The sequence below is a fragment of the Abrus precatorius genome, unplaced genomic scaffold (assembly GCF_003935025.1).
Source record: "Abrus precatorius isolate BTA unplaced genomic scaffold, Abrus_2018 Scaffold7, whole genome shotgun sequence".
Taxonomy (NCBI): Eukaryota; Viridiplantae; Streptophyta; class Magnoliopsida; order Fabales; family Fabaceae; genus Abrus; species Abrus precatorius.
Genome location: NW_020874417.1, coordinates 5,190,636 through 5,211,404, shown reverse-complemented (window position 1 = coordinate 5,211,404; position 20,769 = coordinate 5,190,636). Strand labels below are relative to the sequence as shown.

General features: G+C 28.4%; 2 protein-coding genes across 2 annotated transcripts; both read left to right on the top strand.

Annotated features, from left to right (window-relative positions):
• The first annotated feature begins 12,380 nt into the window (after positions 1-12,380).
• On the top strand, positions 12,381-13,784 carry LOC113870876. Its single transcript, XM_027507398.1, has one exon. The coding sequence runs from the start codon at positions 12,381-12,383 to the stop codon at positions 13,782-13,784; it is 1,404 nt and encodes a 467-aa protein (XP_027363199.1).
• Positions 13,785-15,165: 1,381 nt separating this feature from the next.
• Positions 15,166-19,669, top strand: LOC113872255 (probable 3-deoxy-D-manno-octulosonic acid transferase, mitochondrial). The gene is made up of 11 exons (XM_027509668.1): positions 15,166-15,476; positions 15,664-15,706; positions 16,557-16,679; positions 16,956-17,075; positions 17,155-17,233; positions 17,450-17,566; positions 18,093-18,190; positions 18,666-18,756; positions 18,947-19,066; positions 19,143-19,213; positions 19,299-19,669. Exons 1-11 carry the CDS (start codon positions 15,172-15,174, stop codon positions 19,488-19,490), a joined length of 1,359 nt encoding a protein of 452 aa, XP_027365469.1. The 5' UTR covers positions 15,166-15,171; the 3' UTR covers positions 19,491-19,669.
• Positions 19,670-20,769: the final 1,100 nt, after the last annotated feature.

The following is a 20,769-nucleotide window of genomic DNA, read 5'->3' as shown; positions in this document are numbered from 1 at the left end:
TTTAAGCAGAATTACAGAAAATGGAGTTTGATGGGAGTCGACGAAATATTTAGCAATTGAACGGACGTCAAATCAAAATCCTGATGACAAGAATAATGAAAGTAATGATATTCTCCCACGTTTTTTTTTGTTCCATTTTTCACATGTCTTGAAGAGAATATGAAAGTATTTTTCAGATAGATGCCAAAGAATTAAATATTTAAAATGTCTTAATATACTTAATTAATTTATCATTATATTATTATCTTTCACTTTTTTCATATACATACATTAGCCAAAAATATATATTTGTAAAACAATAACGAGTTAATAAAAGTGATTTCACTTTTCTGTAAAAAATAATTTCTAAACATTTTATAATCATTGTTAATCCGAGCACCGTTGTTTTCAAATAATATTACTTTAAATAATTACTATAAAACAGTGAAAGAGAAAAAAAAACGAGTAAAAAGTTAATTTTTCACTTCCAAAGTAAATTAACAACACTACTCCTGTGTGAATAGATTTAACTGAAATAAAAAGTTGTGCTAGTAGGACAAGTTTAAATTTTTAGAAAAGATGAACTGAATTAAATCATAATTAGTATTACAGCTAAGCACATGGCTTGATGCATAGTTTTAAATTCTAATGAGTTTTAACAAATAAAGAGTATTTAAAAAATATATATATAAAAAAAAAGTGAGTGAATTTTATATAATATATGGGGTGCGGAGAAGGGTAATAGAGTAATTGTGCAGGTGTGCAGCTGTCTTTGATTAAAATAAAGAAAAAGCAGTAAATGTAATGAAAGAGAATTTGGGGAATTGTTGGAGACGAAACCTGGTGAGTGGTGATATTTAAAAAATGCAGTCAAACTGGTGCTCTTCTGTTAAAGTCATAAATTAATAGCTTTTTGATTAATTTTGATCTGAGCAAAATAAAAAGTCCGTGCCCCAATCTTACGTTTCCGAACTTACATAAATTGGAATCCAGATTATAAATTGTTGTTTCTATAATAATTCCAAAAGTTTGGTGAATGGTGATATATGATATGAGCACCTTTACGTTTTTTATAATAATATTATAAACATTTCATATTCCACCTTTTCTTGCACACTATACGATTTTCTTCACACACCTTTTCTCCCTGTTTAACTCAATAAATTCATTTCAATTTCTGTTTTTCAAAAAGTTTATTTAAAATATATTTATGATATTTCTATTTTTAATGTGGTAATCGTTTTATTTTTAAAATTAAATTACTAAATTTTAAAAATTAAAGATAAATTAACCAAATTTTTATCTGATTTATATATAAAAAAAAGTTACTTATGTCTCAGGAAATCCCAAATGCCAATTTTCTTTTATTTTTATCTAATAAATTAATATATTTTTTACATGTATATTTTAGGACACATGCTAAGAACTTTAAAATTAAATTTTTATTATTTCAATTTTATAGACAAATATTTAATATTTATTTTTAAGTATTTAATAGAATATATTTAAAATTACCTTCTCGGTGACATTATTTATAAAATGTTTCAGGTTTACGTGGCTCAATAAATGTGTATTTGCCTAAAACGTTACTGTATTAGCTGTTCATAGTTGTAAAATCCTACATTACAGTCGTGCTATTTAAAAATTTAATGAATAACATATGTGGAAATTTCGTCCACTGTTCTTAGAATAAATGCCACTAATTTATGTTCATATTTAGAAAAAAATTAAAAAAACATATAAACTATCATATTTTGAAATAAAAGTATGGGTCTTAATGATTTTTGTTTTTAAAGTAGTTATTAAAAAATATAAAAATATTAAAACTCACGTTGTTAAAAAAAATTAAAAATATATTAAAACACAGTGTAATAAAAAAATTAAGATGAGTGAGAGAAGGTTGACAATTCAAAAGTTGCTTATTTTATGTTTAGAATTTATTGGTTATGTTATATACACACTTTAATATAAAGTTTATTGTTAATTTTTATATAATATTTTAATTTTGTTAATAGTTAAATTTTTTATTTTTTTAAATTAGATAAAAATAAATATAAATAATAAAAAATTATTTTAAATATTTAATATAAGAGTTTTATTAATTTTAATTTTAAAGACTGAGAATAAATAATTAATAATAATATTTATTAAAAATAAAAATATTTATTATATTTTTATAATTTTAATACAATAACTGTATATTTTTTTATAAAAAAAAATTTATTTATATATTCTTAAACTCATCTCAAGGACTGAATTTAACAAAATTTAATATAATTATAACTAACTCAAACTCAATATTTTTACGTCAATTGATTTATTTACAAAGTAGTGTAACTGAATTTATTCAATACAAAATTAAAAAATTAAACAAAAATATTAACATTAGTCTTAATACTATTTTTAGAATACATATAATAAATATTTATTAAAATATATTTTTAATGTACTTCTCACATGTCTTAAAGTAATAAATTTTAGTAATTATCATGTTAATTATTTTCACTTAATTACTTTATATAAAGCATTTTTATCATTAAATTAATATTAGAGTTATTTTAATTATTGATTATTAAAAAATATTTTGAATAAATAAGAGTAAAATAAAAATAATACTTTTAGTATTTTAGATTAATAATTAACTATTAACAAAGGTTGGTTTAAGTAATTTAAGATTGATATTCTCATACTGAATTTGAATTTTATGTATTACAAAAACATTATTATTAAAAAAAACTACCTTCACCGTAATGTGAATGTCTATAACCCATATAATATTACCTCTTATAAATGATAAATATAATATAGATAATAATAATAATTAATTGAAAAAAAAACAAGAAATACTGTAATAATATCCAAAGCGAGATGTAAAATAAGTTCTTGTATTATTAACAAACTTTGTTATTTTCGTATATTTGAAAATAATTCAAACGGCTGTTCTTGAAAAAAAAAAAAAAAAAACTTAAACGAAACGCGATCACTGGTACTCAATTGTTTAATTTTCAGTTTTCGAAATAAGCGTTTACGTTGTGAATTCCCAATAATGACAAGCGTGGAACATGCGAGTGTATTTACTTTAGCCAGATTTCGTGCCTTTGGTTTTGAATTTCGATAATGAAACTGATGGAAGTTGAAGCTTTAATAAAATGGGTGCTCGAATCAATTAGCTTTAATACTAGTAATGGTATAAATTAGAAATAAAAAACAAAAGAAAAAGAATACAGATAAATCCATTTTTAGGTCTGAAAAAGCAACAGAAAAATAAAAGCTGTCGGTAAGACCGTTGACGCCCCTGACACAACACGCAATCCATTACAATCTATTTAAATTAAATTAATAATCAAATCATGACAAAATTTTATAATTAATGCCTACCCAATAGGATTTTTTCCCCCTTTTCAAGTTTGCCTTTATCTTTGTTAGTATTTTTTTTTTTAATTTTCCTTATGAGTTGCTTTATTAGGTAAGAAAGTGTTTTTTTATTTCATCAAAAATATCAGAATCGAAGTCAAGTGTTTATACAATTTGTTAAATTATAATTATTATATTAAAAAAATCTAATGTAGTATATATTTTAAAAATTAATTTTAATGGTTGAAGTTAATCAAAATGTTATTACATATATGATAATATACAAATATATTTTTTATTAAATAATATATTTTAATAAAAATGTGAAACCATTTATACGTATTTTCTAAATCGTTTAAATATTTTATATTACATGTTTACGGAAGGTTATTCAATAGAGCATATAAGAAATAAAGCAATACAGAAATAAGTTTTTATTTTTAAAAATAATAATCTAGATAAAAAAAAAGTTCTAATACGAAAAAAGGATATGTTTAATTTATAATTTTTTAGTTTTTCTTTAAAAAAAAATTTACAATTTTCTGTATGAAGGAAATTTGAAATTTTTTATTGAAAGCTAAAAATTAAAAATTGAATTAAAAGTGTTTCATAAAATTAGATATTAGATGAGTTAACAAATATAAAATGATAAAGTTAGTCAAAATTTAAACATTTAAAACGTAATCTTTATATTTCAATCTATTAAAATTACTTGTTGTCTTTAAATTTAGATAGCAAATTTTTAATTTTACTCTCATTTATAAATTGTTTTATTATAAACAAATACATTTAATAATTTTGTTCAATAATTTTCAAAATGTTGACAATTTATTTTTAAAAATAAAAAATTTTGTGATGTTCATTTCTTTTATGTTGTTTACAACATACATTTTTAAAATAAAATGAAATCAATTTAATTGAGTAAAATTTATTTCATCATTTTTAAACGTTTTTATAATAAAATTTATATAAAAAATTATTTTTGCTTTATAGTCCGTTTTATTACCGATATTAAGTATAGACATAATAAAAATTTAAATAATCAATTATTAATTAATATTAAAAAATTCATATTAAAATAATAATTTAAAAAAGAGTATCACTGTTGAAGTATTGAATGAAACAAAAGTAAATAAAGTCAATTTTTAAAATTAAATAGTTAAAAATAAATTACTTAAAGATAATCAAGACACAATGGTGAAACTATTTTCGGTTAATAGGTGAAAATATAAATTGTTAACATAAATATAGTTAAAAGAAAAACTAATGACAACTGTATTTTGAACTATTTTATCAAATAATAATATTTTTATTAAAATAAGTATTTCAGTTAATAAAATAAATTTACCTAACTGAACTGTCTCGCTAAATACACTATAAATACATTTTATCAAATAATTTAAAATATCATAAAATATATATTGATTTTTTAAAAAATAAGATAATAAATATTTTTATTTTTAATTTACAAAATAACCTTTTAACATATGCTTTAAAAAACATTACAAGTTTTTTTTTGGTTTTTTAATTATAGTTTCCTTCATTGGAGTGAAATATAAAAAAAAAATTGTTGCATTTATATTAATTTTTATCTTATTACGTGTGAATCAATAAATTATTAATTCTATTTTTTAAAATTTAATTTTTTTAAATATAAAGTTTTTTCACCAAAAATAATTCTATTTAGGCTAGTGACGTTGAGTGACAAAGCTCTTATTTTGAGTAATAAATTTTAAATATTTAAAATTAAAAATTTTGAATGTAATATTATATTAAAAACATAATAAATATTTTTAATACACTATTGTTGTTATTATTCTTGTTATTTACTTGAAATCAGTTTAATAGACAATGATTAATACTTTATAAATAATAAAAAAATATTAATAAGTATCTTTAAAGTACTGATCAAAATATTTTTTTATTAAAAATATTAAAAATTATTTATATTGAAATTGTTAATGTGACTTCTATTTTTTAAAATTTTGTAACTAATATTTGAAGAATTTTAATTAATAAAATTTAAATAACGTTATGTAATATTATATAATATTTTAATAAGAGGGGTGCTAAAAATAGATTCTTTATTATACTCTTAATTATTAGTTATTTTTTATTTTAAAGTCAAGCTTAATTATAATTTTGGTTTCTTTAGTTTAGATTATATCCAATTTTGGTCTTCTAGTTTTTTAGTTAATTAAAGTCCTTTCATTTTTAAAATTGTGTAAATGTAATTTTCATTGTTTTTTTTTATTCAAAACACTCTATTTTTTTTTTTTGTTCAAATTTTTTAAGAGTTTGTCATGAGATTGGAACATCAAATCTTCTTCAAATTTAGAAAACAAAATATTTTTGATCAAATTTAAATAATTTTACAACATGTGAAGATATTCTAATTTTAAGAGATAAAATTGTATTTTGAGTGCAATTTGATATTTTGGTTAACTAATTTAAAAAAAAAATATTTTAATCAATAGAATTCGTTTAAAATTTTAAGTAAAGAATAAAATAAAATATAGAGGAGATTTAAACATAAAAAAACTAAATTTATACATTTTTTAAAATATGAAAACTTAATTAGCTCACATAATTAAAATTATATATAACTTAAACTCAAGAGACCAAAATTTAATTAAGATTAAAAGTTATTAAATATTTAAGCTCACATATTTTTATAATTTTAATAATTCATAACTAATAATTATGATTCAAGGGTTACTGTTTACGAAGCTAGGAGGACTGATTTCGTGGTGGACTGGCTTCCTCGAATTGATACGACCCACCATTCACAGATCTTTCCAAACATGCAATGTGCCTTTGGGGCCATTCAATATTACTCAAATAGTTTTAAATCGTTAAATTAACCCCAAACAAATTAAAAAATGAAAAATTACCTTTTTAAATTAAGAATTGAAATCAGATTATATTATACTGTTAAATTTATATATATATATATATATATATATATATATATTCCAAATTTTTTACATTCTAATTTTCTAATTTTTTCACACTATAATTTTTTAATGTGTTTAAAGCTTCAAGCGAAAGTCATTTGTATTTTGTATATTTTTTTATTATAGTAATATTTTTAATATGTGATATTAAAATAAACTTTTGAAACTGTTATAACAAATACTTACTGTTTCATGAAAAATATATTGAATTTATTAAGCTTCACGAAAATTTGATAAAAATTTGTAAAATTTATTTAAAAAAATTGATAAAAGAAGTCAAACAATGTTTAATGGTGTTTTATTAAAAAAAACATAAAATAGATAAAATTCTGATACATATTAAATTTTTAAGGATGGAGACCGTTATATTTTAAAATAGAAAGGGCAGCGACGTAATATATGCATGTTTTAAAGGAGAGAAATGTAATTTAATTTTTTTTTGTTCTGAATATTTCCATGGCGACGTTTATTGTTCGGCATTTTTAAAAAGTGTTTTTCAAATAATTAAAAACAACACATTAGTGAAATATAAGAAAATAAAAAATAGTTTTTAATAAAAGTTACGTTCGAAACATATTAAAAGTTACGGTAAGATTAGATTAACGAATTTCATTGAATATTTTTTTTAATTACAACCTAATATCCTAATCCCTGGGTGTTAGCATTTATCTAAAATTTAAAACTAAAATTCTGTTTTAGAAGAGACCTCGATCTAAGATAGGCAAATAGAAGTAAAATGGTTTGGGCAACATATATTTATTACAGTTGTGTGACTTGAGTGTTTTGAGTCATTATGTGAAAATTACATATATATCCTCACTTTAATACTTTAAGGGATTAAATTCTCACGGTGGATTTAAGTATTTTTAATGATCTTAAATTTTTATTTGATCTTTTATATTTAAATGTCAAAGAGTTTTGTAATTTTTTAATTTTTCCCATATATAGTTTTTTTATTTACTCTGTCATTTATTTTATATCACTTTTTACACGTATAATCTGTTTAAATATTATGACTTTTTTAAAATTATAATTAAAAAAACGAAGAAGAAAAAAATGACATACGAATTGAAGGAGTATAAATGTATTTAAAACCAAAAGAGTAAATAAAAAGGTATAAATTTGATGAGAAACGTTTTATGGAAGATATTTTTTATTTGTATGCTTTGTTCTGAGTTGATAACATATCCCAATGTTATAAAGAATAATAGTAGTTTGACATATATAAGAAGTATATTAGGGTGGGTGGGGCATGGGCGTTGGCCCTTGCTTTGTCCGTGAAGCAGTGTATGTGCCCATAATCAAATTACAAAATTATTATATGAAACTCTCATAACTCTTAACATTGAAGCTTTATTTCCATAAATAAGCCTCTTAATTTATAGTGACCCAAAAAAGAATTGAATTTCTCTACCGCAATCAAGTAGAAGAACCCCAAAAAAAAGGCTCTTACAGGATATCTCTTTTCCTTTACCAAGCACGCGTATGGAAAACGAAACTCTTTTAACCACAAATCTATTTTTTAAAAATAAGGGAAAAGCAATTCATGAAAGTGAGATTCCCAAGTAATAATCATGTGGGAGATATGAAATTTCAAACTTTCAAGGTTAGCTTTTTTTTTAATTAATTATGGGATTGTATAATCTTTACTTTCATAGAACATATCAAAGTGGGTTACCGTAAATTATTTTGAAAATCTACAACTTTGTTCAATTGTTCTCAAACTCAAATGCATGGCTAAATATAAATTCTTTTCAAGAGTCCCAACTAGGAGAAAAAATTAGAGAAAAATGGGAACCTTGTCGTGACCTAATGTTGAGAAGCGTGAGTATTTGGGGACCACGAGTTAGAGGGAAATGTAACTTGGTTTATACTTATTAATACAAATAAAGTTGAAAAAGTTACTAGTCCATGTGAAATTCTTCTGCTATATGCTGTTTATAAGTTACACCCTAAGCTTTAACCTAATTAATCCATCAACAAACTTGTATGGAATTTTAACAATCCCGGTTCACCGTTTGCCTTTCACGGCCCACCACATTCTGTTATCTCTCTCGAATAACATCTACACGTTGAAACCAAGGAAAAAAAACACTAATTACTAGATCTCGATTTAATTATATTCTTTTAGTATAAATGAAGAGGCTCAAATTATAATAGAATAAATTTCACCCCCTACTTTTATACTATTTAATATTTATTATATTTTTTTTTCAAAATCAATTTTTAGATTAATTATTTTTATTATATAAATTCTGTTTAATTTAAAATTATTTTATATATTATTATATGTATCAAAATTAAAGTAATATATACTTTTAAAATATATGAGAATAATTTTTTTTATAATTGAACAATTTTAACAAAAATTAACACACGATTAAGGTAATATATAGTTATAATTATATGATTAAATTCATAAAAATATATTTTATATAAAGTTGTTGATAGTGTAAAAATTAATGTAGTTTATATTGGTATAATTTAGTCCATTGTCAAAATAAACTATGGTTAATTATAGTTTTTGAATTTTGTCAGTTAAATAATGTCATTTTAGTTTTAAAATAAAAAAAAAAATCATTCATCAACTTTCTATATCTAAAATCATCAACATTTACTGACAATCTCGTAAATTAAAACAATTAAATTGTTTTAAACTTACCTTTACTCAAAGCTAACTAAACAAAATCTCAAATTTTACTCAAGGTAAAAAAATATATTAATTTTACACTGTAAAAATATTTAAATTTTATCATATTCATCCATAACTAGTGATTTATAAAATTTTAACATTATTTTAGATTTAAAATCTATCGTAATTTTTGAATATTTGGGGCAAAAAATGAGAAATTTTAGGTAAATTAGAAATCATCACAAATAAATTAACTAATCACATTTAAGAAATTAAAATCGTTTAGAGTTTTTTTAAAGACATTTAAAATAGTATAATTAAGTCTTAGATTTTATAACCCGAAAAGCATTTTAGAATTGTCTACGTGAAGATTAGATACACTATTGGAAACATTTAAAGCAATGTCATCCGACGCTCAAATCAAGAATTAATTAATCTCACACCCAAAGTATGCGGTAGAACTTGAAAATGACTCCCAGCCACCACAGCAAGACAAAACATTGCAAGAATTATAATATGAAATTATTCATATATCTTTAATAATAGCCTTATTCTTTTTGAAATTTATAGTTTTGGTTCCTATCACAGGTAAATCTATGTATTTTAATGTATCACCACACGCATCAATTTGAAAAGCTAAAGTCGATTTTTAATGGTCAAGTACTTTACATTTTATTTTTCAATGATACACCATCTTATATATTGATTGTATGGATGCAATGTTCAAATATTTCAGGGGTAACTTCTGGAATTTGCAAGCATATACACAAGTTTATGTCTAGCATTCAATGAATATGTCGATTTGATTATGTGCAGTGTGATGACGTTACCAAACCCCATTTATTTATCTAATTTATCTCAATAATTAGCCCCTGCATTTTTGTAATCATCTGTTCGAGTGGACGTCCCTGTTTAACTTTGGCCAATAGTTATTATTATTTTAGTCAACACTTCGGCCAATAGTTAGAAACTTAGAATAGAATGATTTTATTATTATTTTTGGGTGGGGGTGGGCCATAAATGTTTGCTTTGCTTTAATGCGGGCTGGGCTGATACTGAATTGGGCTACAAAATCACATATTAGCTACCCGACCCGTTTTTTCTGGGTTGACTCGCTCAGGGTTGAAGAAGACCCATATATATACACTACCAAAAATTTGGCAAAACTCTCTCACTTATACACACAAAATGGAGGTTGAAGGATGCTTGTGATATTTTAACTCGAATCCCTTTCTTGAGCAAAAATTTCAAGATAATAAATGCATATTTCTTTTTCTTTTTTGCTATTAATACATATTTCTTTTTGTTTAATATTTATGTAATAAAGTAATAGAAAGATAGTTAATCTTATAAATATTTTAGTTATTAAATAAAAAAGTATTGAATATTTTTATACTTCTAAGATGATAAATATACGCACTTTTTCATTTAACGCTTACTTTATGAATAAAATAAGAGAATTGTTAGGAAGATAAATAGGAATTATAGCAAAACTACTCGTGACAGAGAGAAGAAAATAAAGAGCACGGGACTCGATCATTAGATCGTGATTGTTTGTTTGGACGATTTTAGAATTTTTATGTCACTATTTGAAATTTATTGTTAGAATTCTTCTTTGTGTTTTAAAATTATATAAAACATTATTTTGCAACATACTCTGGAGCTGGTTGAGTGATAGTGATAATCACTCTCAAGTTGTGATTATTTTATTTGTGCTCTTCATCCATTTGGGTTTTACGTTCTAACTTGACGGAATGCACTATGTGATGATTAGACGAGGCTATTATTAATTTTGTTTATGGGCTTATGGATTGGTATAAATAATTATTCATCAAAATTACACTAATTTATAAGCTTTATTTTTAGAATACTTCCTTATTATTTGCAGCAATGACGCACAAAGAGGGTCATTGTGCTTTTAATATAAAACAGAGAGAGCCTACTTATAGCATGTGGGGGAGTTGTACGAGAAATGTGAAAATTTTGGTGTACCAAATAAGATTGTTGTGTTGCGAATCCCTCGCAAAGTTGCAAACATTAAATCCAAAACACATTTCCAATAAGAGGCATTAAGGCATATACCAACAAAAAGAGTTCTAGTTCAGATTTCAAATCATTCAGTGTTCCATGGCAGTATATTTGGTATATACTCCTCAAAATTCCCCAACTGTCCCATGTACAATGCAAAGAAGACAACAAAATGTACCCAACAGCAAACACAACCAGCCGCGTCCAACTATCATTCTTAAGATAATTTTTTAACATATATTTAAAGACATGATAAAAATTAATAAATAATACATTTTTTTTATTGAAAATTATAATAACTAATATTATTAATACATTAAAATTAGTAATATTACGTGATTTTTCATAAATATTTATACTTTCTTGTTTAATACATATTTTATAAGATAATTATTAAGAAGGTGTGTATGAAATATGGTGAAGCTCAATTCTTAATATTCACGAAGTAATTCACTAGACACCAAAAATGAAAAACAGCCTAATGCAAACTCAATGGTCACACGACAGTGGTATCTCCGCATCACACAGACACACTCTTCTGCTTGCAATTGCCAAACGCAATCAAACACTGAACTGTCACAGTGAAATCCACGTTCCCCAAAAGCATAAACCCAACATGGAGACCCATATTCTCTTTCCTCGGTCTCACCAAATTTTGTACCCTCTCTTTCTCTTTCTCTCTCTGTCTTACTCTCTGTCTTTCTCTCACTTAGTTCATTCTCTATTCCTTATCTTCTTCTCATATCACTCACATCCCATAAACTCAGCATGAGTATGTTCCACTGTTTACTTCTTCTTTCTCTCTCAGAGGTTTAGTTTCTTCTCATTCAGCTCAATGCTGATTCAGATAGGTGAAGAGTATGCTTCTGATCTCTCTCTTTCTCTGTGTGTGTGTTTTGAGTAGTGGTTTTGGGAGCTGCTATGCTTCTCTAGTGAGAAACATGGGTTAATGACAGAAAGGGTAGGAAGAAATTTTAAATTTTGAAAAGCGGGTTAGGATCCTTGAAGCTCCAAAGTGTTCCAAAACTGCTCTTTTGAGGCTAATTTTTCTTCATATTGAAGACGAAGCTTTCATTTTCATAATGCCGCTAGTTACATCTTTCACTATGCTCTGCGTTTTCTAATTTTTTTTTTTGGGTTAGGCTTTTGAGTTTGTATTTTGTGTTTGATAACGTTTATACAGGATAGTTGGTATCTGCTGACATTGCTGATTTGGCATATCAATGGGAGGTGACACAGTGAATGGGACATGGCTTAGTGCTTTGTGGCCAGTTTCACGCAAGAGTGCTTCAGATGACAAGGAAGAGATTGGAATTTTGGCTTTTGATGTTGCGGGCTTGATGTCTAAGGTGGTTAATTTATGGCATTCTTTGAGCGAAAGGGAAGTAATGAATATGAGGGAATGGATAGTGAATTCTGTTGGGGTCAAAATGCTAGTGTCTGATGATGACTATTTCTTGATGGAACTCGCATTGGATGAGATACTTGATAACTTTGAATCTCTAGCACGGTCTGTGGCAAGGTTGGGTAAGAAGTGCAAGGATCCAGTGTATCATGGTTATGAACATTTTGTTGACAACCCAACTCAAAATTATCTCAAATGGTCTGGGTGGGAATATGCATGGAAAAAGATGGAGAGGAAGGTGAAGAAAATGGAAAGATTTGTTGCTGCTATGTCACTGTTGTCTCAAGAAATTGAGGTACTAGCAGAGAGAGAACAAACTTTCAGTACAACGAAGGAGAATCCCAAGTTTCATAGGGTGAAATTGCTCGAGTTTCACAGCAAGGTCGCGTGGCAGCGCCAGCAAGTGAAAACTCTAAGGGACATGACTCCATGGAACAGAAGTTATGACTATATTGTCCGGTTATTGGCAAGATCATTGTTCACAATTTTGGAGAGAATCATTCTTGTCTTTGGAAATAGTCATCTACCAATTGAAAAGAAACAAGATGATTCTCCCCCTTTAAGTAAAACTAAGAATCATCTCACACGCACGCGTTCCTTTTCTGCTCCAATGCATTCTTCAATTCATCCTTCTGAGCTAGTTGACAAGAAAAAGAGCAAGAGAAAGAACAAAGAGCAGCAAGTGCTTCTTCATTCAGAAAGCAAGCAGTTCAAACACTTTGGACCATTCAAAGGATGTATGTCTGTTGGAAATGACTCTCCTATCTGTATGCCAACTAATGGTGGTTCTATGAGGTTGGTTGATTGTCATGTGAAGAACATTGATAACATGAAAACAGTGGATAAATTAAAATTTTCTCCCGTTCACAGAAGTAGAATTTATTTTAAACTATCTATGAAGGGTCGGTTAAAGCCAGCTTTATCTACACTTGGTGATGCAGCTTTCGCTCTCCATTATGCTAATGTGATTGTACTAATAGAGAAGATAGTTTCAGGAACTCACCACATTGATCTTGAAACAAGGCACAATCTTTACAATATGTTACCAACCACTATAAGAACCTCTCTGAGGGGTAAGCTCAAGTGGTATGCTAAGAGCAAACATTCCATGATTCATGCAGCTAGCCTTGCAGTGGAATGGAGTATGGTACTCACCCAAATATTGGAATGGTTGGCACCACTGGCACACAACATGATAAGGTGGCATTCTGAGAGGAGTTTTGAGAAGGAGCACACTGCTTTGAAAGCTAGTGTTTTGCTTGTCCAGACTCTTTACTTTGCGAACCAAGCAAAAACAGAAGCTGCAATGGTTGAACTCCTTGTTGGTCTACACTATGTGTGCAAGATTGATAGAGAAGCTCACATTAGAGATGCAGGGTCTAGATCTTTCAATGGTGTTCATTTGCGAAAGAATGAGCTGTTGCAATAAATATTTATAGGATGTATGAACATTGCTAGTGTTCTGGGCCTGAATGTCATCAATTGTTGATGTACAGTTTCATTTTCTAATGGAAGGTTTTTCTAAATTGTAGTTTACTGTTTTTAATATTAATACGCTGGGAATCACGAGCTTAAGTTACACTTGGGTTTGTCAATTTTGTTTGAGGTTGTGATTAGATAATTCTGTTCAAAATATATAATGTATTTTCCTATACAAAATTAAGTTGTGAGAAAATAGTGATAAATCCCAACTTGAAACTAAACCAAAGGAAGCTTTCCTTTTTTTTTTTTTGTGTGTGTAATAATTGTTTCAATTGTGGTTTTCTTCTTTTCCTTAACCCACACCTACACTGGATAAATCAAGATAACTGCTACCCACGGTAAAATATTCATTGTTGTAATTGGGGAGCAACTTTACTCCCAAACATAGATTTATGTGATTGGAATCGATTTGCAAACGATAAGTGTCATGGAAATGAGTTATTTTTTTGTCCAAACAAAGAAATGAGGTTTAGGTATTCCAACTTTGTAATCAGTTTGGTTTGGTCCCCTTTTATAATTAGAGCTGTTTTCAAGTGTATCTAATGTTTGAAGCACAAGAGCAATACTTTATAAAAATTTACTAGTTTGAAGAAGTATTCTTATGTTAGTGCATGACTAATAAAATCATGTTTTAACCTAAAAGTTATAACTTACAGGATTGGAAAGTAATCACGTTTTGAGTAAATTTGATGTAGATGCAGACACATTATTAATAAAGTTATGTTTTAATATAAAAATACAATCTATAATGTTGAAATATATTAATGTTTAAGTAAATTTGACACAAAACTAAATACATAGTTAGTAATGTTGCAAACAACTATTAACAAATTTAAATAAAATTTTAATTAAATAATTTAAATTGTATCATATGATTATTTTAAAATTTAATTAATTTTATTAATTTAAAAAATTAAATATTATAATTATTGAATAAAATTAAATAAAATATAACATTTAAATTTAAAAAATGAAAATAAAACATTTTATGTGAAAATTACTTGATATAATAAAAAAGAATTAATTTTTAAAAGTATTTTTGTTTAAAAAAGCTCCATAAACCCTCTTGTTTAAGAATTCACTCTCACAAATTCCATATTAGAGGTTGATTAAGGAAATAATATAAGAATGTAACAAAATAGAAAAAATATTTAAAATTATAAACAAAACACGAACATATAACTTTTTTAAAATCTTAAAATATAATGGCCCATTCGAAAAAAGGCCCACTTGGTTTGTTATTGGGGAGACGACAGGCCCATTATGATGCGGTGTGTCTTCGGGCTCTTGCTTGGACTCTGTTCTGACGGAGTAGAAGAAGAAGAAGAAGAAGAATGGCGTGGACGAGAAGGATGAAGAAGGGGTTGGTGGTGTACAACATATACAGAGCCTTAAGCTACGGTCTTTCGCCGTTAATCCGCCTTCACCTGCAGTGGCGCAGATTCCGCGGCCTCGAGCACTCGCGGCGGTGGCCGGAGCGCCTCGGTCTCCCATCTCAGCCTCGACGGCCGGGACCACTCCTATGGTTCCACGCCGTTTCCTTAGGCGAAGGAATGATCGCCATTCCCGTCATCAAACACTGCATTCGGAAGATGCCTCACTTAAACGTGCTCATGACCATCACCACCGTGTCTGCTTTGTAACCCTCTCACACTCTCATTCCATTTCCATCACTTCACTTTCCACTTCCTTTGCATTTTAACCGTATTTCCTTGCTTCAAAATTTTTTTACATTAGAAAATGTAATTTTAAGCTTTTGAGACTCTTTCATTAGAAATTTTGAGAAGAAATACATTTATTTATATGTTTGTGTTTTTGTAATGCAGTGAAGTATTAAGCATATCGCTTCCCAGTGAAATCATTTTACAGGTACGTTGTTGGGGAATGCTAACATGGACTGAGTAATCTCTTCATCCACATGCATCTTTTCTCATATTAAGTTGAGAAGTGAAAACAACACAATTTCTTGTACACTTTTGACTACTGACTGAATTTTATTGGGACTCACTAAATCATGTGCTAGACTTGTTAAATAAGGAACGAGACCTGAATGATTTTTCGTGTTATAATAAATTGAAGTTAGTTGCCAAAATTATGTTGAAAATAGTGTATTAGAGGGGTGTGCCTCATGTAAGTTTATTATGCCTTGGCCAATTTAATGGTGGGTTCAGGCAGGGAAACTATTGTAGACAACTGTTGACTATGCTGAATCTGATCATTCGCATAAGCGAAACTTGCTGTTGAAAGGATGATATGTTCTTGTTTTCTATAATGCTACATTACTCACTTTTCACCTGTTGATTAGGATTCTAGGATGCTGGTTGCTGGACTGTCATTTCTTAATTTTTTAAAACGTGGATTAGGAATAATCAAGCAATTTTCCAGAACAAATTTATTTATGATAAGCGAAAAGGAGAAATGTGCTATGTTTCTTAAAGAAATTTATTTCTGCAAAAGTTGTTAACTCAATTATTGTCATGTTTTTAATTGATTTCAATGGTCTTATGGATGTAGTCCTGGGCCTCCTGGCTTCAGGATGAAGGCCAAACAGGCCATTGAAAAGGAATTCCTAGGCTTACTTTTGTGTTTTGGCTTACTATTTCTTTATCAGTTTAGCCGATTTTAAAATATTCTAGAAGTTATCATTTAGTCTTCAGCTTTGGAATTTTCCGATCAGGCTTAACATGTTTTGGTTTGCTGAAACTTTCAAATTTGGCAGTTTTCACCACTCGACACCCCTACTTCCATCCATTCTTTCCTTGATTACTGGAAACCAAACGCCATTGTGCTAATGGAAAGTGAACTATGGCCAAATCTTATCATGGGTGCTTCCAGAAATGGTGTAAGTCATTCTTTCTCATTAGTTTGTGGACTACATCCATAGAGCACGTATAGGAGAGAAAAATAGTCAAATTTTTAATCCATGCATCTAGAATTGGAACTAGATAACCTAAGCATAAATGTTAGTAAACAGTAGTTGAGGCTAACCTTTTAATTTAAAATGACAGACCGATTAATTTATTTGCTCATAGAACTGCTTCATTTGTGTTTTTGCATGTGCATCAGGTCAATTACTCATGCTGATTCTTACATATGATAACCCATTTACTCTCATCAGATAACACTGGCACTGTTAAATGCTCGGATGTCTGAAAAATCCTTCAAAGTTTGGTCACAGCCAATGCTTCTACCTTTAATTTCATTGATGCTATCCAAGTTTTCATTGATTGCCCCACTGGTACGTGCTTCTAGGTCTTTTTACCTTAACAGTAATTAACATCCCTTGTTATGCCATCATTGAACATTTTGAATGTCAGAGTACAGAGCAGGGCATCCGGTTTCAGCTACTGCAAGCTCCTCCTTGTATCATAAACTTTTCTGGTGATCTTAAATATGGTATGTCATTGATTTCTTTATTTTTTTAATTCAATGTATATGAAATTGAACATGAAAAATTGATAGCAGTCCATTCTGATATACATCATTTACTTCCTTGTTGTTGCTGTTATGGTTACAATTGTAAAACAGAACTTTTTTTTTGCTTGGATTTTCGATTTTTTGAAGTGATAGAGCGACCTTTACTAATCTTATCTTATCACTCTTTTCATTCAGTAATTGAAGATTTGGTAGTTGAAGAAAGAGAAAGAAATTATTTAGACAATCTGAGACTAGAGCTTACTCAAAAGCAGGTTTGGATGGCTTCTTCCATTCATAGGGGAGAAGAAGAAAGTCAGTTCCATCTTCTATCCTCTGACATTATGCTGCAAATACTTGTTTGTTCCTTGGTCTATTTAAACACCTGATTGATTTGCTTAACATAAGAAAGTGAGAGGAATGCCAATAATATGGAAAAACTGACATAATATAGATGGTTTGATTGTTCTGAGATTTGCTTTGCATTCAGTAAAGATGTTGACATTTGAACTGTTTGTACCCATTTTTGTTATGTTTTATGAACTCTGGTTTTGAGTTAAAATCTTTCTGTAATGCAGCAAATTCTATTTTTGTTTTCTTTTCCGTAAATAAACACTAAAAAGAAACATGCTCTCTTTTACAGATATGAATTGATATATTTTTTTAACTTTTTTAGTGTTGGAATGAATGTTTCTTCCATCTTTTACAGATTGTCCTACTTATTAGTTTTGAGACTATGTTACAATTAGCTGGATTTAGTTTGCTTCCCTCCTTATTTTGATACTTAATCATTATGTTCTCTATCTTTTAATATGTTTAAATTTGATTGCTTTCTCTGCAGTAATATTAGGAGTTCACATTGCCCTTATGCAGCAGCAACCTAATATAATGACTATTATTGTCCCTCGGCATCCACATCAAGGACGAGAGATGGCCAAAGTAAGCTTTTTATGCCATATCCTCTTTCAAAACATGTTTTTTTGTTACTCATAGATATCTGCCTTAGAAATAAATTCTTGCCTAAGGCATGGTTCTGACACTAAATGTTGGTGCTTCTCTCAATGGGGATTCTAACTGTGGTTCACTACTTTGTAAAAAACTAATCCCCTCTACTAGATCAAACTTCTGTTAAGTGTTTTTTGGGCTTTTGTTCACTAAAAAAAGTTACTTTATTTTTAAGAGATTTTCTAAAATTCTGTTTGGCTTGACTTATCCTTTTTAAGAAGAAAAGAAGCTTAAAAGAAAGTTAAGTTAAATGCTGCCTAGATGACAATTAATTTCTACTTATCCTCTAGAGTCATTTTTGCATACAACAGAAACAATGCTCATGCAAAATTTACTGTTCTTATTTCTTAATAGTTTTTTTCCCCTATCATCTCTGAAATTCATTATGCTTCTATTTGATATAGTGCAGAAATTGGAGAAAGAAGGACAAAATGTGATTTTAAGGTCTCATTTTGAGAAGTTTAAGCCAGGAACAAATATTTATGTGGTGGACACTTTGGGTACAAATTCTTTCTTTTCACTAACAGTCATGAAATGCTCTTGTACATGAAAATCCACTGGTGCTGAGAATTGAGACCGTGGGATTTCTAGAGCTGTAGATGCTGAGTTTGCACCTCATTCTTCGCCATAATTCTCCATCTTTTCCACTTGTCATCCAGGACATTTACTATCATCCATCTTCTTTGTCAGGTGAATTAAGACACTTGTACACATTAACACCAATAGCTGTGATTGGAGGTTCCTTACTCCCTGGTTTATCTGGCCATAATATCTCAGAAGCTGCTGCAGCTGGCTGTGCGGTTTTGACAGGTGCAAGTTGAATACTGCAGTTCTCAAATCTCAACATATTATTTTAATGGTTGTATTGGAACTCAAATGATTTCAGGTTGTCACGTTGGGCATTTCTCCCACATGGTATTGGAAATGCAACGATCAAATCCTTTGTCAGTCCTTCAGGTGGGACAACAACTCAATTGCTAATCAAAATTGTTCTTCAGAGTAAATTATTCTTTAATTGTTCTCAATTGTCACTGCCTCGTAGGTTTCTGATAAACTGGAGCTTGAAAAAGCGCTCTTTGAACTATTCACAAATGCAACACTTCTGGAAGCACGCCGTAGAGCTGCTAAGGAAGCATTTTGTCGTTTATCCTGTGGGATTGTTGAGAATATTTGGAGTTTGCTAAATTTTCATATTTTTAGTAGATTATCTGCAGAGGAAACTCATAGGGTCTAAGATTGTACGAGAAATGAAATGTCATATTGTCACAACAAATTTTCATTCAGACACTCGCCCCATTTGTTGGATTCATTTAGCCTGTGCGATAGAAGCACACTCAAATTGCAATCCCGTTTCACTGTAATAGTTGTTTGTTTCACAGTAACAATTGCTAGAAAAGATCAAGTCTCATCAAGCTTTTGCTTTATAATGTTGCCCAGTATTGCCTAACATCAATCAACTTTGATAGATTTGTGCTTCAAAACTCTCATTTTATGAGCTCGTGAAGAACAATCATATCTACATGGGCAATTAAGTAGAAAAATGTGAGGGTGTTCTCATAACTTTTCAGAGTTGTACCCGATGCCTGCTATCTGTTTTAACAGTGGTTTCCAGCTATTTGATTGGCTCTTATCGGTATGTACGTGGCTTTGCATTTTGTGACTCACACTAGATAATTGCTATTGGCATAATCGATCAGACTATAATATTTCTCTGTGGTTGACTGGATAACATAAAATTTATGTATTGTTTGATTTAAGTAATAATTATTCTACACAAACAAAACAAATAGCGTTGAGAACCCGTCTTAACGATTATTACTTAGTAAAAGACGAAATAACTTTTAGATTCATGTATAATACCATCCAAAAGTTAAAATATATACCTTTTTATTCTTTTCTACTGTAGTCCTTTTTATCTTCTTTATTTAGCCTTCCACTTTTATCCTTTTGCCCCTGTTTTCCCTCAAAATTACTTGTCTTGTGCATAGATCATGAAACAATTGACCGAACAAAATGCTGTATTGTAATTTTGTTAGTTACCGTGTGATTTTGCTTGCTTTGTCCCTCAAAGTGCTTCAGAGGTCACGATATCGTATGTGGTTGCATCTTCCTTTGATTGTTTTGGGTCAAATATCTTCCTTTGATTGAAAAAAAAAATAAATTGAACCCTTGGGTAGATAGGATTACTCTGTCCCATTATGTTGTACAGGTATGAAAATTAGGTATGATACTAATAAATCCCAATTTTAAAATTATTATTAATTCCTTTTCAAGTGGTTATTTCCTTAAGTTTTGATACGGGTACCATATAGATACGGAGTTCGTACATCGAATGATGGCACGCTAGCAAATTGTGCTTCAATTGTACCGTAGAGAAGAGAATAAAGTATGGAGTCAACTATTGATTAGTTTATGATTATGGTCCCAAAACATCTTTTTGGTCCTTACTGACTTTTCATGTTTCAAATACTGTCGGTTCCTTTTTCAGCTTAAAGACTTTATTAATTTTCTAC

Bases quoted from the DNA above. Each gene is read 5' to 3' on its own strand.
- LOC113870876 (XM_027507398.1), top strand. From the start codon at position 12,381: ATGCTAGTGTCTGATGATGACTATTTCTTGATGGAACTCGCATTGGAT.
- LOC113872255 (XM_027509668.1), top strand. From the start codon at position 15,172: ATGGCGTGGACGAGAAGGATGAAGAAGGGGTTGGTGGTGTACAACATA. The intron at 15,477-15,663 runs GTAACCCTCTCA...TTTGTAATGCAG, and splicing joins ATCACCACCGTGTCTGCTTT to TGAAGTATTAAGCATATCGC. The intron at 17,567-18,092 runs GTCAGTTCCATC...CTTTCTCTGCAG, and splicing joins TCATAGGGGAGAAGAAGAAA to TAATATTAGGAGTTCACATT.